This window comes from Palaemon carinicauda, chromosome 1 (genome assembly GCF_036898095.1).
Source record: "Palaemon carinicauda isolate YSFRI2023 chromosome 1, ASM3689809v2, whole genome shotgun sequence".
Lineage (NCBI taxonomy): Eukaryota > Metazoa > Arthropoda > Malacostraca > Decapoda > Palaemonidae > Palaemon > Palaemon carinicauda.
Genome location: NC_090725.1, coordinates 264880393 through 264902423, shown reverse-complemented (window position 1 = coordinate 264902423; position 22031 = coordinate 264880393). Strand labels below are relative to the sequence as shown.

General features: G+C 44.6%; 1 protein-coding gene across 6 annotated transcripts in view; it reads right to left on the bottom strand.

Moving 5' to 3' along the window:
- Nucleotides 1-22031, bottom strand: part of uri (unconventional prefoldin RPB5 interactor) — a 145294-nt gene that overhangs the window by 28289 nt on the left and 94974 nt on the right. For all 6 annotated transcript variants that reach the window (XM_068390155.1, XM_068390154.1, XM_068390153.1 and 3 more), the window contains one exon: nt 313-440. In XM_068390155.1, the coding sequence (XP_068246256.1) occupies nt 313-440 (128 nt within the window). The remainder of the gene's footprint in view (nt 1-312; nt 441-22031) is intronic.

The window sequence follows — 22031 nt, the reverse complement described above, 5'->3', positions numbered from 1 at the left end:
ACAAACAACTAATAAAAATTGAGAAAAACTCACTTATGATTTTTCCTTAACTTAGCTTTTGTGAGACTACAAAAACAATAATAACACTTATAAAAAGGTTACAAATCAACATGCAACAGTATCTAGAAAAGACAATTAACGTGCAGCAATATTTAAAAAAGACAATTAACATGCAGATGTAAAAAAAGACAATTAACATGCAGCAGTATTTACAAAACCCAATTTACATGCAGCTATGCAGGTCACTGTAATGCCAAATCATCTTATGCAATTCATAATTCATGTCCTGTACAACAGTGTATAGAAACTTACTGGTTCTACTGGTTCTTTGGCATCATCATTATCACCGTCATCTTCCTCATCATCATCTTTTGAGGAAAGAGTTTCTGGATGTACAGGAGGACCAAACTCGTCAACAGAATTTTCCACCGAGCAGGTATCTGGAAACATAATTGCATTTGCCATTAGATAAAACTAAAACCAATAAATGTGAATAAAAAAATACTTGGAGGCCAAGAATTTCCTCAAGATAACTCAAGCTTTGGTTTCTTTAATTATGTCTCAAGTTCTAACTAGCATTATTCAAACCATCGAAGAGATCAGATTTAAATATCCATACGAAATACAACCTTTTTCCTAATGACAGTAAAATGAATGACTAAATGGTCTTGATAACGCGTGGAAAAAGAAATCACACATTTCGTACTAATCCAAGTTGCTACCAAATTTCACAAAGAAATATTAATCACCATATTAAAACAATAAATAAATTACTGTCCTCCAAAAAAGTTTAAAAGATAATCACAGGCATGGAATAAGATATTCACAAATTAAACCAGATATGCGTAGTTCATCATGCCTATTCAACTAAACAGGAATTAAATTGGTTAAATACAGTACAGTAGTTATTAGTATTTTATTTTGGGGTATTTGAAGATGAAATTTATATGTATTTAAAACTGAAACAGCCTTAATAGTCTTTCAATTCATTTGTGAATGAAACACTTGCTAAGTTAGCTTTTCAAAGTCCAGATGGCAAACAATTTCATTTCAACAGATCTCACAAATATTCTTAATAAGATCTAAATGTTCCCCCAAATATTCTAAAATTTCCATCGGGTTGAAATTAGTTTAATTTACACTTCTCAGTTTAAAGTCCTTCATCACATTGTCCCAACAACTTAAAATAATATGGAGGATTAAAATAAGAAATATTTCTCGAAACATTACGAATGCAATGACAATGAGTAATGGCAAAGCTGATACATATTTCATGACTAACACATCTCTGTAGAAAACTTACACTATTGAGTCAGTGGCTAAATTCTTGACAACTGATCTAACCTTAGAGCATGGTTTCCTAAAAAAAAAATCTTGTATCTAAATGAAAACATAAATTTCTGGGTTGATACTGTATCCCTGCTGTGAACTATCATTATACACGATTAATTAGTTTGTGAAAATAGCTGAGTATGCCAAAATCGTGGATATGAAACTAATTTTCCCCATAAGAATACAAGGTAAGTCTGTCTAATACTGTATACTGTAGATCCTAAGTCATCCAATTTTTTCATATTTTAACTAAGTGAACTGTATTTCACTTGAAATAAACAACTGAATTAACTATTGCATTTAATATCCCTGAGTTAAAAATGAAATTAACATCACTATATCGTAAAATGTAGTGAGGTATTCGTGGATTCACGTCGGTGAAAAAAATAATAACACTGTACTTAATTTCATCAGCTGATCACTTTCTCAGATGCCAGAAAATACATAAATAAAGCAGAAGAAACAAAAAGCTGTTTGCTTTAAATTTATCTATTAAACATAACACAAAATAAACTTATACTCTGCATAAATCCATTTTCAATCTTGAGCTAAGGCTTAAAATATGGCATTCGATTTCCTCAGCTGACCACTAGTTGTAGCAGACATTATCGCATTCTAAAAAAATGTTATTTTCATTAGTAAAATAAATTTTTGAATATACTTACCCGATGATCATATAGCTGTCAGCTCTGCTGCCCGACAGAAAAACCTTCGGGCGGAATACGCCAGCGATCGCTATACAGGTGGGGGTGTACATCAACAGCGCCATCTGTCAAGTAGGTACTCAAGTACTCGATGTCAACACAGAACCAATTTTCTCCTCGGTCCACTGGGTCTCTATTGGGGAGGACGGGTGGGTCCTTTAATTTATGATCATCGGGTAAGTATATTCAAAAATTTATTTTACTAATGAAAATAACATTTTTCAATATTAAACTTACCCGATGATCATATAGCTGATTCACACCCAGGGGGGTGGGTAGAGACCAGCATTACATGTTGACATTATTATGAGCTAAGTATTCCGTATTTCATTTTAGCAGTTATTCAAAATAACAAACATAAAATAAATAAGTACCTGGTAAGGAAGTCGACTTGAACAATTACTCTGCCTTTTTAAGTACGTCTTCCTTACTGAGCCTCGCGATCCTCATAGGATGCTGAGCAACTCCTAGGAGCTGAAGTATGAAGGGTTGCAACCCATACTAAACCTCTAATCTAGGCGCTTCTCAAGAAATGACTTTGACCACCCGCCAAATCAAGTAGGATGCGAAAGGCTTCTTAGCCTTCCGGACAACCCAAAAACAATAATAAAACATTTCAAGAGAAAGATTAAAAAAGGTTATGGAATTAGGGAATTGTAGTGGTCGAGCCCTCACCACTACTGCACTCGTTGCTACGAATGGTCCCAGAGTGTAGCAGTTCTCGTAAAGAGACTGGACATTCTTAAGATAAAAGACGCGAACACTGATTTGCTTTTCCAATAGGTTGCGTCGAATATACTTTGCAGAGATCTATTTTGTTTAAAGGCCACGGAAGTTGCGACAGCTCTAACTTCGTGTGTCCTTACCTTCAGCAAAGCTTGGTCTTCCTCATTCAGATGGGAATGAGCTTCTCGTATTAACAGTCTGATAAAATAGGATAAGCATTCTCTGACATAGGCAAAGATGGATTCTTAACTGAACACCATAAAGCTTCAGACGGGCCTCGTAAAGGTTTTTAAATAGAACTTAAGAGCTCTTACAGGACATAATACTCTTTCTAGTTCATTTCCAACCATACGATAAGTTTGGAATATCGAACGATATTGGTCAAGGCCGAGAAGGCAGCTCGTGTTTGGCTAGAAAACCAAGTTGTAGAACATGTAGCCGTTTCGGATGAGAATCCGATGTTCTTGCTGAAGGCATGAATCTCACTGACTCTTTTAGCTGTGGTTAAGCATATCAGGAAAAGAGTCTTAAAGGTGAGATCTTTCAGGGAGGCTGATTGAAGCGGTTCGAACCTGTCTGACATAAGGAATCTTAGTACCACGTCTAAATTCCAACCAGGTGTAACCAAACGACGCTCCTTCGTGGTCTCAAAAGACTTAAGGAGGTCCTGTAGATCTTTATTGTTGGAAAGATCTAAGCCTCTGTGACGGAAGACTGATGCCAACATGCTTCTGTAACCCTCGATAGTGGGAGCTGAAAGAGATCGTTCTTTCCTCAGATATAAGAGAAAGTCAGCTATTTGAGTTACAGAGGTACTGGTCGAGGATACGGATACTGACTTGCACCAGTTTCGGAAGATTTCCCACTTCGATTGGTAGATTCTAAGGGTGGATGTTCTCCTTGCTCTAGCAAACGCTCTGGTTGCCTCCTTCGAAAAGCCTCTAGCTCTCGAGAGTCTTTCGATAGTCTGAAGGCAGTCAGACGAAGAGCGTGGAGGCCTTGGTGTACCTTCTTTACGCGTGGCTGACGTAGAAGGTCCACCCTTAGGGGAAGTGTTCTGGGAACGTCTACTAGCCATCGAAGTACCTCGGTGAGTCATTCTCTCGCGGGCCAGAGGGAAGCAACTAGCGTCAACCTTGTCCCTTCGTGAGAGGCGAACTTCTGCAGTACCTTGTTGACAATCTTGAACGGAGGGAATGCATATAGATCTAGATGTGACCAATCTAGTAGAAAGGCATCTATATGAACTACTGCTGGGTCCGGGATAGGTGAGCAAACTATTGGGAGCCTCTTGGTCATCGAGGTTGCGAAGAGATCTATGGTTGGCTGGCCCCAGGTGGCCCAAAGTCTCTTGCATACATCCTTGTGGAGGGTCCATTCTGTTGGAATTATTTGTCCCTTCCGACTGAGACAATCTGCTATGACATTCAAGTTGCCTTGGATGAACCTCGTTACTAGTGAAAAGTCTAGACCTTTTGACCAGGTGAGGAGGTCCCTTGCGATCTCGTACCATGTCAGAGAGTAGGTCCCTCCTTGCTTGGAGATGTACGTCAAAGCAGTGTGTTGTCCGAGTTCACCTCCACCACTTTGCCTTGAAGGAGAGACCTGAAGCTTTTCCAGGTCAGACGTACTGCCAGTAGCTTCTTGCAGTTGAAATGCATTGTCCTTTGACTCGAGTTCCATAATCCCGAGCATTCCCTACCGTCTAATGTCGCACTCCAGCCTACGTCCGATGCGTCCGAGAAGAGAACGTGGTTGGGAGTCTGAATAGTCAGGGGAAGACCCTTTCAAAGGTTGATATAGTCCTTTCACCAAGTCAGACCAGACTTTATCTTTCCGGAAACCGGGATCGAGACCGCTTCTAGCGTCTTGTCCTTTTTCCAGTGAAAAGCTAGATGGTATAGAAGAGGACGGAGGTGTAGTCTTCCTAGTGACACAAATTGAACCACGGATGACAGTGTCTTTACCAGACTCATCCACAGCCTGACAGGGCAGCGTTCCTTCTTCAGCATCTTCTGGATGGATAGCAGGGCTGGGGGTTGATCGTCTTGTTCAGCAACGTCCTCATCAGAGGGTTCCTCATCCGAAACTGATGAGGAAACGGCAACGGAGTGGGCAACGTCTGACTCGCTGAATCCGGTCGCACTGGTGGATGCGTGACGGAGCCGGACGCAATATCATGGTACTGCTGCACAGTCTGTGAACTGTCAACAACCATGGGGACGCGAGGAAGTACAGCGTCAACCCAAAACTGTCTAGACTGTCTGGGTTGTGCAGTCAACACCCTACCGGGTTGCTGAGGTTGACGCACTGCGTCACAACAAGTCACCTCTGCTGGTTGTTGAACGTCTTCCTAGTGACACACTGAACGTAAACAACCACCTCCGAGCGTCGCTTAACGTCAATGTGCGACTGGCAACCCACACTGGGTCGCATCGGTGGAGGAACCACCTCAACTGGCGGACGCGAGTAGGATACCTCAGCGTCAACAGGGCGCACAACCAACCGGTAGGAAGGTTGTTGGCCAGAAGGTTCTTCTCCGTATTAAGTCCTCTATCAAGGACACAAGCTTGGACTGCATGTCTTGCAGCAAAGCCCATTTAGGGTCTACGGGAGCAGGTGTGGCAACAGACGGGGTTAGCGACTGAAGCGGAACCATTTACCATCCCTGGAAGCCTTGTTATGTGTGACATAATAGTACAGCAAAACTTCAAAGGCTCGACAAAAGTTGAGAAGTTGACCTGTAAACAACTGGAGCGTCTCCTGGCTATGCGCCTGGCCGAGTCTACCAGAATTGAGAAGTCTACCTGGGCAGCGGCATGAACTCCCAAGCTGAGAACTTCTCTCGTGTCCTATCAGACTCTCGCTCTATAAGCCAGATAAAAAGGGAAATCAAAAGGCTGTATCCCTAAAACTCCTCCTGGTGCAAAAACCAGTCGCCTAGCCGACGTAACGCTCTCTAGGAGAGCGAGAGAGCACTAGCTTAACAACAACGGCTTCGAAGTAGCTAGGCCTAGTGTAAGTTCTGACGGGAGGCGAACGAGGAGCAGCAGTTACAAGATCCGGACGAAGATCCTTAAAAAATCATCATGATTTAATTAAAGTCCATAGGAGGCTAAGCAGCTTAAGGCTCCTCTCCAAATGACAGAGTCCTCAAAGTAATATCAGTAGGAGGGAGAACAGCACTTTCTCATCTACAGGAACCTTGTCCGAGAAAAGCTAGGTTATCTCAGTGAGGGTCTCACTGGTGCATTAGCAGCAGACCAGAAGGCAACGTTATGTAACTGCTTGACAGTCTGTGAACTGTCAAAAACTGAACTGTCAACCACAACAGGTGCGTGAGTACATACAGCACTGGTGCATTAGCAGCAGACCAGAAGGCAACGTTATGTAACTGCTTGACAGTCTGTGAACTGTCAAAAAACTGAACTGTCAACCACAACAGGTGCGTGAGGACATACAGCACTGGTGCATTAGTAGCAGACCAGAAGGCAACGTCATGTAACTGCTTGACAGTCTGTGAGCTGGCAACAACCAAAGCTGTGTGGGGAAGCCTCAACTCCTGACTGACTAGTCTGCTGCGGGCGAGTGGCGGTAACCACAGTGGGTTGCGGAGGCTGACGCACCGTGTCAAAACACGGCAGCTTAACTCCACCCTCCTGTTGTTGTGGTAGCACACGCACGTCAACGGAGGGTTCCGTGCGTCTGTGAACGTCAGCATGCGTCTGGCAGGGTCGACTGCGCATGGGTGGAGGAGCTCTCACAGCTGGAGTGTGGGAGCAGGCAGCCACAGCGTCTGCTGGGCGCACAACCGTGGTAGGTTGTAGGCTAACGGGTGCAGCGTCAACCTTCTCCGCACGATACTCCTGCAAAAAAGATGCTAACTGTGTCTGCATAGACTGTAGCAAAGACCACTTAGGGTCTACAGCAGCAGGTGCGGCAACAGACGGTGTTACTGCCTGTTGCGGTACCGCTTTACCTCTCTTAGGAGGTGTGCAGTCATCGGAAGACTGCAGCGAGTCCGAACTGACCCAGTGGCTACACCTGGGCCGTTGGACTTGCGCGGAAGGGACCGACTTGCACTTAATAAGCTGCGAGACCTTGGTCCAAGGTTTCTTACGAGAAACCTCTTCCGCAGACGAGAAGTAAACGGGCTCTCTCGTCTTTGTGTGGGTGGGGTGATCTTGGGTAGATACGCCCGAAACCACGGAGGGAAAAACGTCTGTTCGTTGATCAAGGCCTGACGAACCCATAAGTCGTTCGACATTACTTCTCCCCTGGGCTTGGGAGCTTGCAAGAGGTCCCGGACTAGGTGAACGACAGGCACGAACAGACGAACCCTCGGACGCAACACTAACACTTTGCGCATATCACTTTATCACTTAGATTTTCTGTTTTGCACTTATTTCACTGAAATCGAAACTTTTACTGATTTCTACCTGAAACACGCAATCCTACCCTTCATTAAAAGGTAGTAATTGCGAAAACAGTCGTATAATGCAACAGAAAACATATATAAAGATAAAGAATTCAGTGGCTGGGAAAGAGACTAAACACTAGTTCAAATAAACTACGTTTACAATCTCTCACCGCACATAGCCTGGGAACAAGAATAAAACCCTAGAAACGTTTTACCTTCTTCCCCTACAGCGACTAGGGAGGAGAGTAAAACGAGAACAACGTTACCCGCTTGAACGAAACGTTTTTTTCTCCTCTCTCTCCCTCCGTCTCTATCTCTCTCTTTCTCTCTAGATTTCGCACCTGAGAGAAGAGCCCAATTATATATCGTCAAAACATGTTATTTGCTAAAGGAAAAAACTGAAAGGTTTTCCAAATAAAAAGTTCCTTTAATTTAGAATTTAAACCATTTAAGCTAAGAAAGAATGAACGAAACGCCAGAATCGGTTTACTCTTACTGCAAAGTGAAACCGTGATACACTCTCTCTCTATCGTAACGATAGAGCGCATGTTGAACGTCTTGAACGTCAACAACTGCGTAGACTAAAAAACTAAACGTTAGTTCATCTTTGAAAACAGTACGAGACTATCAAAGAAATTCTTTCATAAAACATTAAATTTAAAAAGTTTTAAATTCTTTAAAGGTTAAATACGATATAACGGGCTCAACGTTGATTAACTTCGGTTCCAAGTTAGGACCGCATACTATCAGGAAAGGTCGCATATAAACAAAACATAAAAATTTATTTTTATATGTTTATAATAAAAGGAAAGTTAATCGAAGAGGCCTAATAAAGGCGGAGAGATATAAAATATATAGATCTATAACGTGTTAAGCAAAATTACTAAAAACCTAAACACACTTCCGTCTAAGGGAAGGGTCGGCCATTTAAAAGTGAAAGAGAGTCCATACTCTCTTTGTCACCATAATTAAATCTATCCAAAACGAGTTCAAGTTTTGAAATGAAGATAAAACCCCTGCATAGCGAAAGCTCAAAACTGGAATAGTGTACTTCACCAAATAGTTGTGAAAACAAATCCAATTAGTAACAGCGTATTTAGTAGGTCTTGCCAGTGGCACGACAGAGAGAAAATTGGTTCTGTGTTGACATCGAGTACTTGAGTACCTACTTGACAGATGGCGCTGTTGATGTACACCCCCACCTGTATAGCGATCGCTGGCGTATTCCGCCCGTAGGTTTTTCTGTCGGGCAGCAGAGCTGACAGCTATATGATCATCGGGTAAGTTTAATATTGAAAATCATCTGTTTTAATAAGTTAACCATGCTTTAATAAAGCACTTATGTACTTTTATTTTTTTTTTTTTTTCAATTTCCAGTCCATCTTAACATTCAACAATTAACTTATTACTTTTATTTGTGATCAGCTGATCTCAAGCTGCTGCTTTTGAGAATAAATAACAAAGAGTATCATTAATTTAAATATGTATATAACCTACCATAGTTTTCATACATTTCATTTATAGCAATTATTATAATTTATCACTTGGCCATATGCCTCAATATTTAGAACTATAATTTACTCATTAAGTTACACCTTCTTATAAACCCATTAAACATAATTTGTTGAAAATTCATACAAAAATTCTCTGATGATTTTTCTTATTTGCTGCTAATCAAAATCAAGACAATCACATATAGTAATTTAATTTACTTTAATCTTGTGAATATAATACACACTCAATTTGAGAGTCAACTTGCAAGACCAAGATGAAAACAAATTACAATGGCTTAGGTATTGCATTCTTTTTAAAATTAATGCTTTATTTATATTTGTATTTAACCAAAAACCCTTCAAACAAGCCATAGTACAGGTCCAGAATGTGAACCAAGATGCATCTGCAATAATAATTGTTTAATTTGGTCACAAATAATCCAGATATAGCTGTTTTTTAGTATCCTTAGTCCCTTTAACTCCCCCTTAAGTAAGAACCCAGCTATTCTCAATATTCATAACTGCTCCAAGAAAGAGTAACTAGATGATGATAAACATAAATCCTTTATAAGGATATGTAAAGAAATCTACAAGCTATAAAAATACTACTAATTACTGAACATTTATGTTGAGAACAGATATACATTTTTTGTTGAAGAGGCTGAAATCTCTTTTAAATGTAAGAAGGAAAGTATTCCATAGAGTAGAGATTAAATGATAATATGAATATGACAAAAACATAACAGTAAGGGTACTAATCCCAAGTATTTTCTCATATGGGAAAAAAAATCAAGATAGGTATACACTGGTCATAAATTTCTACTACTGTACACTCAAAGCTGATTATACCAAAGCCTGTGACAAATAGCTTCACAAGGCTTTGGTTGAGGACGATTTAAAAAAGCGGGATGTATCTTTTCCAGACATGGATTCCCCTAACGTAAATCAAGAGGGAAAAGCAAATCTTTCGGACATCACCACCATCTCCTCGCCAGTTCAATTCAACATGTTTCATCAAGGTTACTATTATAAATGTTATATAGGAACTGGAATTTATTGAATGAATCCTATGGTAAATTGACAAAATATTCTTGGCAAGGATACAAACTGTAATCTCTTTTACTCTTTAGCTTTATAGTGTCAAGGTAAAATTTTATCTTAGGCTATGAGATAATGGATTGATTGACTGATCTACACGATGTCTGGCATCATGACAGCAAAGATAATACCTATACACTTATCACAATATTGTCCAAGACATGAGATGCAAAAAGAATGCAGATCATGATCACCCAGAAACAATTCCCTTGAACACTTTATGCAGTAGTTGCCAATAAATTCAAAGGAAGATATCTTGAAAAGCAATAAAAGCCCAAACAATATGGAGGATATGGAGGACTGGATGTGTCTAAGACTGTTGCGACACAAAGGCTAAAATAAAAATTCTCATGTATGTACTAGCTTCACTTTTCACTATTAACCTATAGTGTGTCTTATTACTTTACTAGAGACAAGTTTACTGAAAGGATAGAAAAATATATCTTTTTTTTAATTTTAGGGGTGAATGATAATAAAACCAAGCTTCAAGAGCAGCAATATAAACCATTAGGGGAGGTTTAGAGAAATAATAATAATTTGAATGAGAGAAATTTCTAAAACAAATATAGCTTCATAAAAGGAACAAATCATTCAATACATTAAAAATATTTGTAAACTAAATTAGATTTTAGATTATTCTTCATTGGTTGAAAAACTAAATACAACTATTAATATGATTATAAAATGACACAAAGAAGTATATTCCTTCATCTGATAAAGGACAGTATACCAACACATAAAAGAAACACTACAAGGAGAACCAAAAACTACAAATGCTTGTGTTTAGTCACAGTGCTTCTGACATAACAATTTAACATAAGAAACAAGAAAAGAATGAAGTATAAAAAGAAATAACAACTTGAAATGTTTGACTAATAACATTAAATATGTACAGTACAGAACTATACAATACACTTAAGGTAATAAACAAAAAATGCACCTACTGTAGTCATTTAAATGAGACATGGTTATATAAATTTAACACAAAATTACCACCCTATAAAAACACAAGAACAGTACCATACAGAGACAAGTATTCTACGGCATTCTCTCTCCCAATACTGTACTTCATAAGCACTGCACGGTAACAACCCTTTTCATGTTGCCACGATTTACGTCAGTTCCAACTTTACAATGCCCACCTTTTAACATTAAGTACAATAATAAAATCCACATTAGGACGTTTGGTCTCTGCATCGCACAATATTGGTAAAAATGGCTAAAACAAATAACAAACAAATTTCTATTTACACAATTATAAAATACAAACATTCAACATTAAAATAGTAACAGCATATAGTATACACATAAAATATCTTAAATATTTACAAAGGAAAACATACATTACTTCTTATAACCTTGACTTGTTCCTTCTTGAATGCATGTACTGTAGTACAGATTCTAGCATGTACTTTATCCTGACTGAAGTTTCGTTGGGTTCATTACTTCTGTAAATGGTGTTAGTAGTATGTTATGCTTAATGATTTCTCTGATTGTTGAACATAAAATAAAAAATATATATCTCATTAAGAACCCATAACAAGGATTACAAGTAAGAAATAAATCAAGGCAACAAGTCTCGAACAGCTTCTCTTGCATTTTCCTATTCACAGTTCCTAAAACTGGAAAAGAAATCCCATCAACAATTTGGTTAGGACAATAACCTGTTCAATCTAGAAACATCCAAATTTTGTCTCTATCCCCCTGAAAACAGTAATACATACATACTGTACATATACCAAGGCACTTCCCCCAATTTTGGGGGGTAGCCGACATCAACAAATGAAACAAAACAAAAAAAGGGGACCTCTACTCTCTACGTTCCTCCAACCTAACAAGGGACTCAACCGAGTTCAGATGGTACTGCTAGGGTGCCACAGCCCAACCTCCCACATTATCCACCACAGATGAAGCTTCATAATGCTGAATCCCCTACTGCTGCTACCTCCGCGGTCATCTAAGGCATCGGAGGCAGCAGCAGGGCCTACCGGAACTGCGTCACAATCGCTCGCCATTCATTCCTATTTCTAGCACGCTCTCTTGCCTCTCTCACATCTATCCTCCTATCACCCAGAGCTTTCTTCACTCCATCCATCCACCCAAACCTTGGCCTCCCTCTTGTACTTCTCCCATCAACTCTTGCATTCATCACCTTCTTTAGCAGACAGCCATTTTCCATTCTCTCAACATGGCCAAACCACCTAAACACATTCATATCCACTCTAGCTGCTAACTCATTTCTTACACCCGTTCTCACTCTCACCACGTCGCTCCTAACCCTATCTACTCAAGATACACCAGCCATACTCCTTAGACACTTCATCTCAAACACATTCAATTTCTGTCTCTCCGTCACTTTCATTCCCCACAACTCCGATCCATACATCACAGTTGGTACAATCACTTTCTCATATAGAACTCTTTTTACATTCATGCCCAACCCTCTATTTTTTTACTACTCCCTTAACTGGCCCCAACACTTTGCAACCTTCATTCACTCTCTGACGTACATCTGCTTCCACTCCACCATTTGCTGCAACAACAGACACCAAGTACTTAAACTGATCCACTTCCTCAAGTAACTCTCCATTCAACATGACATTCAACCTTGCACCACCTTCCCTTCTCGTACATCTCCTAACCTTACTCTTACCCACATTAACTCTCAACTTCCTTCTCTCACACACTCTTCCAAATTCTGTCACTAATCGGCCAAGCTTCTCTTCTGTGTCTGCAACCAGTACAGTATCATCCGCAAACAACAACTGATTTACCTCCCATTCATGGTCATTCTCATCTACCAGTTTTAATCCTCGTCCAAGCACTCGAGCATTCACTTCTCTCACCACTCCATCAACATGACAAATTCGAAGATAATTTGTATTTTTCCTAACCATACAAACCTTAGCTATTTACAAAGGGTATTACTTTTAGCGTAGCTGAAATGGCGAGCCATTAGAATTTAACGAGGGTGTATTACCCCCGCGCTAGTTAGCGGGGGGGTAGGGGAGTGGTAGCTAGCTACCCCTCCTCCCCCTCACACACAGGTGAATACTCACTTTCACTTAGAGGTAGGACTTGTCTTGGGGGACAGGGCTGGCGGGCAAATATGTGTAAATAGCTAAGGTTTGTATGGTTAGGAAAAATACAAATTATCTTCGAATTTGTCATTTGTTCCGTAACCGAAATACAAACCACGCTATTTACAAAGGGTGACTTATCCCTTAGGAAGGGTGGAAAGTCCCCAGCCATACTGGCTTTGGCCTTACCCGGGGACTCAGAATCCGAGTGAGTCGCACTCGAGAAAAGGAGTCCCTGCACCTCACAAGTTCCTTGCACCGCAAGGAACCATGTGGCCTACGTAAGCTTGTGTGTGAAGGAAGAAGTGTGACCCGTCTTAGGCAGTTGACCTGGAGTTCCAGAAGGAACTCTGGGTTAGGACGTTCCCAATACCACCTCGTCAGGGTATGGGGGACGCGACAGTATTGACTCAATACTCGGAACACAAGGAAGCATGGTTTACCTGCAGAGGTTCGAGGTCAGCTATGCAGAGACCAGGATGCTGCTTCCCCGTAGAGGGGATGATGAAGAAAGAAGTAAGGGCCAGACATACTTCTTTCGTTCATGCAGACTAAAACCTGATAACAATGCCCTCAACCTTCTGCTACCTGTCCAAAAAGGAGCCTGAGGTTAGACCAGCTGTTGTGTAGCCACCACAGAGCGATAGAAAACGTATCGAGACTCCTGTGGGTCACGCCCTGCAGGAAGCGGGCTGCGAAGGTCATCAGACGCTTCCAGACTCCAGCTTGTAGCACCTGCGTCACAGAGTAGTATTACTCGAAGGCGAGGGACGTTGCGATGTATCCAACATCGTGCTGTAGGGCGACGTGACGGGGGAGGGTCTGAAGACAGGTCGAGATGAATGTCCTTGAGTCCGGGCTGAAGAGGTATACTGGTGACTCTCCCCCCATGTCCTCCTTGTGTTCCCAAATCGGCTGCAACTGAGGCCAAACTGCAGCTGTTCCCAGCGCTAACCTCTCGATTCCTGTACTGGCAAGAAAGAGAAGGTCTTGGGACATCAGACACAGAATGGAGACTCAAAATCTTGAATGAATCGGACCGAAGGGTCGGGACCCTCAGATTCTGAGTCTAGCCAACAACTCAGGAGCGAGCCTGAATGTTGCCTTCCCCTCTTCCTTAGAAAGGGGGGGAGTAGTAAGAGACCAAGAAGATTGCTTACACACTGGCCGTGGCCAGAGTGAGCAGAAGACCCAAGGCGGAATACAATCCGAGGCCTGTCGTAAAAGGGTCTTGAGAAGATCTCTTAAAGGACTAAAAGTCCGAGCCATGCTCCAAGTTGGAGGTCTTCCTCCGACTAGGGCAGGGACGATCGTAGCTTCGCATGAGCGAGAATAGATCCAGCGGGCAGGAAAAAGTTATTCCTTTAAGCCTGAAGGTCAGGGAAAGGCTGAGCGACAGGCTTCATTGCCAAGAGCGGAAAGGAGTTTCCTCCCGCCGAAAGGCAATAAGACCGTTATTGCTGGAGAAGAGGCCTCACGGGAAGAGGTATATCTCCCACGGCACCAACCACCTTAGACTCTTCACTTTGCCTGGGAGACCCCTGTGGATGACTATCGCAGATGACGCGACCTCCGTACCGCGACTGTAGCGGGTTGTCTCTTCTAGAGGAGGAAGCGTAGTGTCTCCAGGCATGAAGCCGAAGCGACGCCCCGGTTCGGGAGAGATGTCGCAGTGTGGTTGCTTGAGTAGCCTGCGCCGTGGGAGAAGCTCTCCCGGGAGTTCCGTCAGGGGAAGCAGAGGGTCCAGAAACCGTTCTGCGCATAGTCCCAGTGGAGCTCTCCCATTGAAAGGTTGACAGACAACCTGGTTTGTTGAGACCCATTGTCCGCAGACAAAAAGGAGGGAAGACGCAGGCGTCGAAGTTGTCCCACCATCACCGGAATGCATCTTGCCAGAGTCTCGGGGTCTGAGACTGGGGGGAAAACTAGCGGAAGCTTGAGGTTCCAAGCTGTCGCGATCAGGTCCCCCAGATCAGCACTTGCTGGTTACCCAAGGTCAAAGACCCCTAGGTACACTCTCTCTATGAGGCTCTGCTTGGATAGTCTGAGAGAAACATTCCCCTGCCTGGAATGAGAGAGCCGATGGTGGAATTGAGAGAATCTCAATCATCCCGGTATCTCTACTGCAAGATGTGAAGGTGTGAAAATGCGTCCCCTGCTGGTTAGCATGAAGTCGACACGCAACGGGGCGACTTGGCAGGAGCGGTAGGACTGAAGAGGGGCCAGACTAAGGCCCTTAAGCCTGCCTGAATGATGGAGAGGTATCCTTCAGGTCTTGACCATAGGCCTGGACCGGAACATGCCCCCCCCCCTTTCCTTTGACGAGTCCGAGAACCGCATCAAGAATGTGGGGAAAGGACGAGAATATCCACTACCATCAAGAGGCTCCATAGGTCAACACCCATTGCAGGTTTAATAGTTCCGCTGGTCCCATAGGGCCAGGGAGTCCGGTTAAACATTGCCTGAAGCCACCGGAACTTGGATCGCCCCACATGGAACTTATCCTGAGGCGACCGTTCGGACTATAAACGGGTCAATGAGGAAAGAAGAACTAGGAAACGTTCCAAGGTAGGGCTGAAAACTCTGCTTGACTGAGAACAGGTACTGCGACTCTCCTCAGTCTTGCCACAGTCAACCGAAAGGAAGGCTCGGAGGATGTGGTAACAGAATCTGGCGTCCCCAGGTGGTCACCCATCCAAGTGCCGACGTTGCTTAACCTCGCTGGACGGACGAGAAGCGGGGTTTCCAACGTGGTAAGGCGGTTGACTCAATATCATGGCCAGATACTCCAGATGTTGAGGCAGAGGAAGAGAAGGCTCCAAGCAAAATACCATGAGCCCACACTCATGGTCAGCATTCGGAAGCTTTTCCCGGCGCTGAAGAAGGTCGAAACCCGAGCCTACCGGAGTTGACCAGCCCTCCAAACAGCAGAGGAGGCGGAAGTCTGCACCTGAGCGGCCAAGAGGAAGGCAGGGAGAGTTCTCTGGGGAAACAAACCTGCTATGCCACGGCGGGATAGCCACACTGCATCATAAGCAGGAATACTTGCAGTTTAGGCTGAATTCGACGAGCACCCTGGAAGATGGATGGAATGGAAACTGAAAGTACCCGTCCTTCCGATCCAGGGTTAAAGGAGTCCTGTCGCCTCGTTACCAGTCTGATCGATTCTGCTGGTCTACGCTGGCCGAAGTTTGTTCGACAAACTTGATCAGGGCTGAGAGGTCGACTATGGACATCCCCTCTCAGATCCTTCCTTACAAGAAAGGATCGACTGAGGGGGCCGGGGGTGAAGCCGTCGATGATCCTAAGGAAGACCTTCGCCTAAGGTATGGATCATTCTGCCCAACCGGGCAACTCTGCTGATGCTATGGCATAGAGGTTCAGAGACACTGAATTCGCTGACAGAGACGGCAGGCGCGATATCCTTGGCTACTCACAGAGATTGTGCGGGAATGGGCATCGGGAAGCTGTCATTCGGATGAGTAACCTTAAGCATCCTCCCAGCGAAAAAACCTGCAATCCTAGAGTTTGTGAACTCCTTTTAGGACTATGCCCCCCCGGGGGAGTCTCCCGTGCCATCTGTTCCTGACAGGAGGAAACTGCAGTTGGACACCTTGTCCCAGTTGTCGTAGCCGATAACTTAGGCCGACGTGGTTGAAAGAAAAGGGAGCTGGAGCCCTGCAGAGTCTGGAAGAAAGCGCCTTGGAGGAGTGAAACCGGAAGTCGATTTACTCCGCACAGCAGATGTTTAAGTCTCTGTCCTTGGGCAAAGACAAAACTCTTCTCAAGGATGGAAGGGTGTCTGAGGTCGTTGACCTCCACAGATGAGACACCCGAAGGAAGCCTTCAGTCAGTGCGTCCAGATGGTAAAACATCGAGCTTGTCCGCAAGTAGATACTTAACGACGAAAGGCCAAGGTGCCTGAGCTCGAGAGGAGGAAAGTACCCTTGATCTTCCTGTAGCTTCCTTGAACCAAACCTCGGGCCGTAACCGAGGAGGGAAAGAACCTGGTAAGCTCCCAGAGGAAGAGGTAAGCAGTCACCCCTTGTCCGATGGAGAAATCTTCAACGGAAAGCCCCCCCGCCAAAAATCCTTCCAGGGCGGGAGAAGGAGAGAGTACTCGTGCAGGAGAGGGGACCCTCGAGACCGACCTCTTGGGAACCAACTTCGCCCTGGGGGAAGTCACCACGAAGTCCACTCCTCTCTTTCTCTTCAGCGTAGGAGAGACAGCCGCTGGTTTGTTACCCTGGCCGGTGAGTGCTGGTTTCATAACCCTCATTAACGCCCGTGCCAGCGGATCAAACCATGTCTGCTGCTCCAAGGACACAGAGTCCGAAATCCTCGCTAAGGTGAAAGGGATCGGGCGATCCTTTGGAGAGGACACGACGGTTCCTGCCTGAAAAGAAGGTGGGAAGAATGCTGTACTGACCTGTCTTCGTCCTGCACTACCAACCTGTGCTTGGATGGAGGTGATCCCGAGTGCCGCCTAGGAGCACGCGTCCCTGCTGCTACCACCGGCTGTGGAATTCGCCGCGAACTATGGTCGCGCGAGGGCGAACGGTCGCGCAAAGGCGAATGGTCGCGCGGGCGCACAGGCGAGTGGTCGCGCGGGCGCGCAGGCGAGCGTTCGCGAGGGCGCGCAGGCGAGCGATCGCGCGGGCGCGCAGGCGAGCGATCGCGCGGGCGCGCCGGCGAGCGATCGCGCGGGCGCGCAGGCGAGCGATCGCGCGGGCGCGCAGGCGAGCGATCGCGCGGGCGCGCAGGCGAGCGATCGCGCGGGCGCGCAGGCGAGCGATCGCGCGGGCGCGCAGGGGAATGGGCGTGACGGCGAGGGATCGTGCTGCCGCGTAGGTGAAGAAGATCGCTGGCGGTAAGCGATGGCGAGCAGCATGTGTAGGTGAATGATCGCGTGATAGGGTGCGATGGTGATCAGCATCCGCAAGAGGGCGAGCGTTCAGGGTTGTGCGATGAGGAGCAGCATGCGTAAGCGGGCAATCGTTCAGGGTTGTGCGATGGCGAGCAGCATGTGTAGGTGAATGATCGCGTGAAAGGGTGCGATGGTGATCAGCATCTGCAGGAGGGCGATCGTTCAGGGTGGTGCGATGAGGAGCAGCATGCGTAAGCGGCCAATCGTTCAGGGTTGTGCGATGGCGAGCAGCATGCGCAGGTGAATGATCGCGTGAAAGGGTGCGATGGTGATCAGCATCTGCAGGAGGGCGATCGTTCAGGGTTGTGCGATGAGGAGCAGCATGCGTAAGCGGGCAATCGTTCAGGGTTGTGCGATGGCGAGCAGCATGCGCAGGTGAATGATCGCGTGAAAGGGTGCGATGGTGATCAGCATCTGCAGGAGGGCGATCGTTCAGGGTGGTGCGATGAGGAGCAGCATGCGTAAGCGGGCAATCGTTCAGGGTTGTGCGATGGCGAGCAGCATGCAGTTGAGGGTCGCGCGATGGCGGTCAGCATCTGCAGTTGAGGGTCGCGCGATGGCGGTCAGCATCTGCAGTTGAGGGTCGCGCGATGGCGGTCAGCATCTGCAGTTGAGGGTCGCGCGATGGCGGTCAGCATCTGCAGTTGAGGGTCGCGCGATGGCGGTCAGTATCTGCAGTTGAGGGTCGCGCGATGGCGGTCAGCATCTGCAGTTGAGGGTCGCGCGATGGCGATCAGCATCCGCAGTTGAGCTAGTAGCTGGCGAACCATGTTCCTTCAGAAGTGTTGGAGAACGTTGGCGTGCCAGCTGTAACACACGTGGGCGATCTGGAGATCGCTGGCGAGCTGATGATCGCTGACGAGCTGACGATCGCTGGCGAGCTGACGATCGCTGACGAGCTGATGATCGCTGACGAGCTGATGATCGCTGACGAGCTGATGATCGCTGACGAGCAGAAGGCTACGCGTGGAAGCCTGCGCAAAGAAGAAGAGTCCTTGACCCCGACCTGAACCGAAGTTCTAGATCGCGAGGGCGAACGTGGGCGCACAGGGCACGTAACAGGAACCACAGGGAAGATCATCTTGAAAGCGCTGACGAACAGGAGAGCGCTGACGAACAGAAGGGCGCGCAGGGAAACCCTGACACGCAAGGGAAGAACCCCCGTGGGGGCAACCCTTTGCCCCGAAGGGATCGTTGTCCGCCGGGAGACTGATGTCCGTCGGAAGACCGCTGTCCGTCGGGAAGACCGTTGTCCGTCGGGAAGACCGTTGCCCGTCGGAAGACGAGATTAGACTGCTGTCCATCTGCACCAAGACGGAAGATCGAGAAAAAGAAGTTGTAGGCTGCAAACGGAGATTCAAAAAGGCGCCTCAAGCACCCTTATAGGGAGATGAGAGGCCCTTACGACGAGGCGGACGGAGGGCCTTACGGCGAGGGAGGCCAACAGCAACAGCAACAGAAGAAACCTCCGAAGAGGAGTCTCTATGAGTGTACTCTCTCGCGAACGAAAGAGAAACACTTCGTGGAAGAGACTGGTCAGCCAGTGACCTAAGAGGGGCAATCCTCCGAAGAGGAGCTCCTGCAGTTGCCCAGCCCCTTGAGCGAAACTGCAGGTGCGACCGCTCAGCACCAAGAGCATAGTCGCACGAAAAAAAGGCAAGAGAAGAACCCCCCAAAAGAGGAAAAGCTCAAGCCTGGACAGGAAAAAACTTCCCTCGGAAGGAAAGTTATCCGCCCAAGGAGGCAAGCCTCCTGACTGTTCTAAAATGAACTGGAGAGCTGTCCGTCGACACGGGAGTACTACCAGTAGAAGGAGACACGCCCCTGACGACAATACAAGGGGGGAGGCAGCAACAGCCGAATCCCCAGGACTCAACCAGACAGCTCACACCGTTGCTATATTACAGAAACGAACTAGATCGGTAACTGTAAAAAAATAAAACAAATAATATTAGTACACATTCATTCCCCCGGGAAGGCTCCGAAGAGGAATCCCGAGGAAAAGGAACAAGAATTACACAACAGGCACGTGCCCTCACAACCACTTACACTCGCGGAAGGAGAGCTGTAACCAAAACAGAATTATAACAATTATAATTATGTAACTATGTAATTATGTAATTTAAAAATGAATGAACACTAAAGAAAAAACGAAAACCCCGAAAGGAATCGTTCTACAAGCTGAAAAATTAACAACTACAATTAGATTCATAAACTAATTGAGACAAAATGTACGGCGTAGCAACCCCACCCACACGGGAAGGAAGCTACAAGGGCGTAGTAAAACATAGTAAAAGGGTGAACGACCTCAAGAGAGAGAGAGAGAGAAAGACCGAAGTCAAACTCGATCGCAACCCATAAAATTAGGCCGTGGTGGCCTAACTGCCGAGGCCTCCACGTAGATATCGTACACTACACACACACATCTGAAAAGGAAACTTACTTATTTCTATACTCAAATATATATACAAACATGAAAACATGTTTACATATATATTGAGTAAAAGAAAAGTAAGCGATTAAGTAAAGACAAAACAGACAATGGCTGCCAAGCGAGGACCAAGACAGAGACGTCTGTCACAGTCCGAGCCAAAAGTGAAAGTGAGTATTCACCTGTGTGTGAGGGGGAGGAGGGGTAGCTAGCTACCACTCCCCTACCCCCCCGCTAACTAGCGCGGGGGTAATACACCCTCGTTAAATTCTAATGGCTCGCCATTTCAGCTACGCTAAAAGTAATACCCTTTGTAAATAGCGTGGTTTGTATTTCGGTTACGGAACAAATACAAGTTAAACAACCACGGAGACTTGAATATTTTGACTGTAAAATCCTGGGGACATATCCAAAACTTCTATACACTTGTTAAGAGTTTCTGAACTTCTGGCTTGAATAATTGGGCTGGATGCCCTTTGTTCCATTGAAATGTTTACTTAAATACAGTATTTGGTTAATGATGGGTTTGATTCTATCTATATAGAAAATATGCCCCAGGATTGGAGAACACATGAAGGAATGTTTTTGTGAATCTGAAGCCAACCAGATCAAGGAAGAACACAGCAGTTCTAAAATTTGATGACAAAACTAGTAAATATTTCAGCCGCTTCACTTGTACCAACCATAACTACAATCCAAACATGTTGAAAAATCTAGTATCAAATTAAGATAAGGATGTCCTGTAGAATTTTCTTTCAAATGAGGATACAACCCTTACAATAGAATCAGCAAAAGAGAGAATACTCCCAAAATTACTGACATTTTCTCCCATGGCTAACACTTCTTGTTCTTTGCTCAACCAGGCTGTATGTCTTAAAAGGCTTGGTAATTGACCTGTTTTCTAAATTGTCATTCTGCTAGCATTTAATCAAGACCTTTAAACAATAAGGATTGTGCAGATAAAGGCTTTATGAACACCCCCTGATGTTCACGTTGCTTCTTCTCAAGAAAAGTCTTTTCTGTAACCTTGTCCATTAATTAAATGTTAAATATTCATGAAAATGAGGGCAATATGTAATTTAAGGAGAATCTACTTGATTCTTTTCTCTCAAAATATTTAAGGATTGTTATGCAAACAATTATTCCTAATTAATATAATGCCTACTTTAGCCTAAAAAAATCCTTGGACTGAGCAGATATTGACTGGTAAGAAAGTCAGTTAGAATTTAGGTAATTTTTCAGGATTTATTTCTGCAATAGCTTTCAGTAAAAACATAAAAGGAGACTCATCTTCCAAATTGCATCTATCCTCATGAGTTATTTTTTCCCATCTTCTTCTTGATTTTGAGTAACATTATGCGTAAAATATGTGAGAATTACCAAAAGCATTCAAGTTGTCTTGACTATTATAACAAGCACAGTCTGAGGAATCTGTGATAACGCCTTACTTTTGGATGTCCTAACGCCCATAATTACATTGTTATTTCTCATGAGTGAAATACTAGGAAAAAAGATGCCTGAATTAATGCCTGGTTTGGAAGACCTAATGCTAATGCCACAATTCACCTTTCTAAAACATCCCAAAGGGAATCTCAGACAATGCTCTTTGATCAATCATTAATTAAGGGAACATTCAAATTAGAATTTGTTAGTGAACCTCTAATACAGTACGTTTGGTATGAATCGGAAGTCTACTAAGCTAAAGCTGGCACCAAATAAGTCTGAAACCATGAGACTCATTCCTCTGTCTGAAGAAAAAGGGAGGGAAACAGTAAGAATCTAAACTTATGAAGATTGGATATAGGAATTTGGGCAATGTC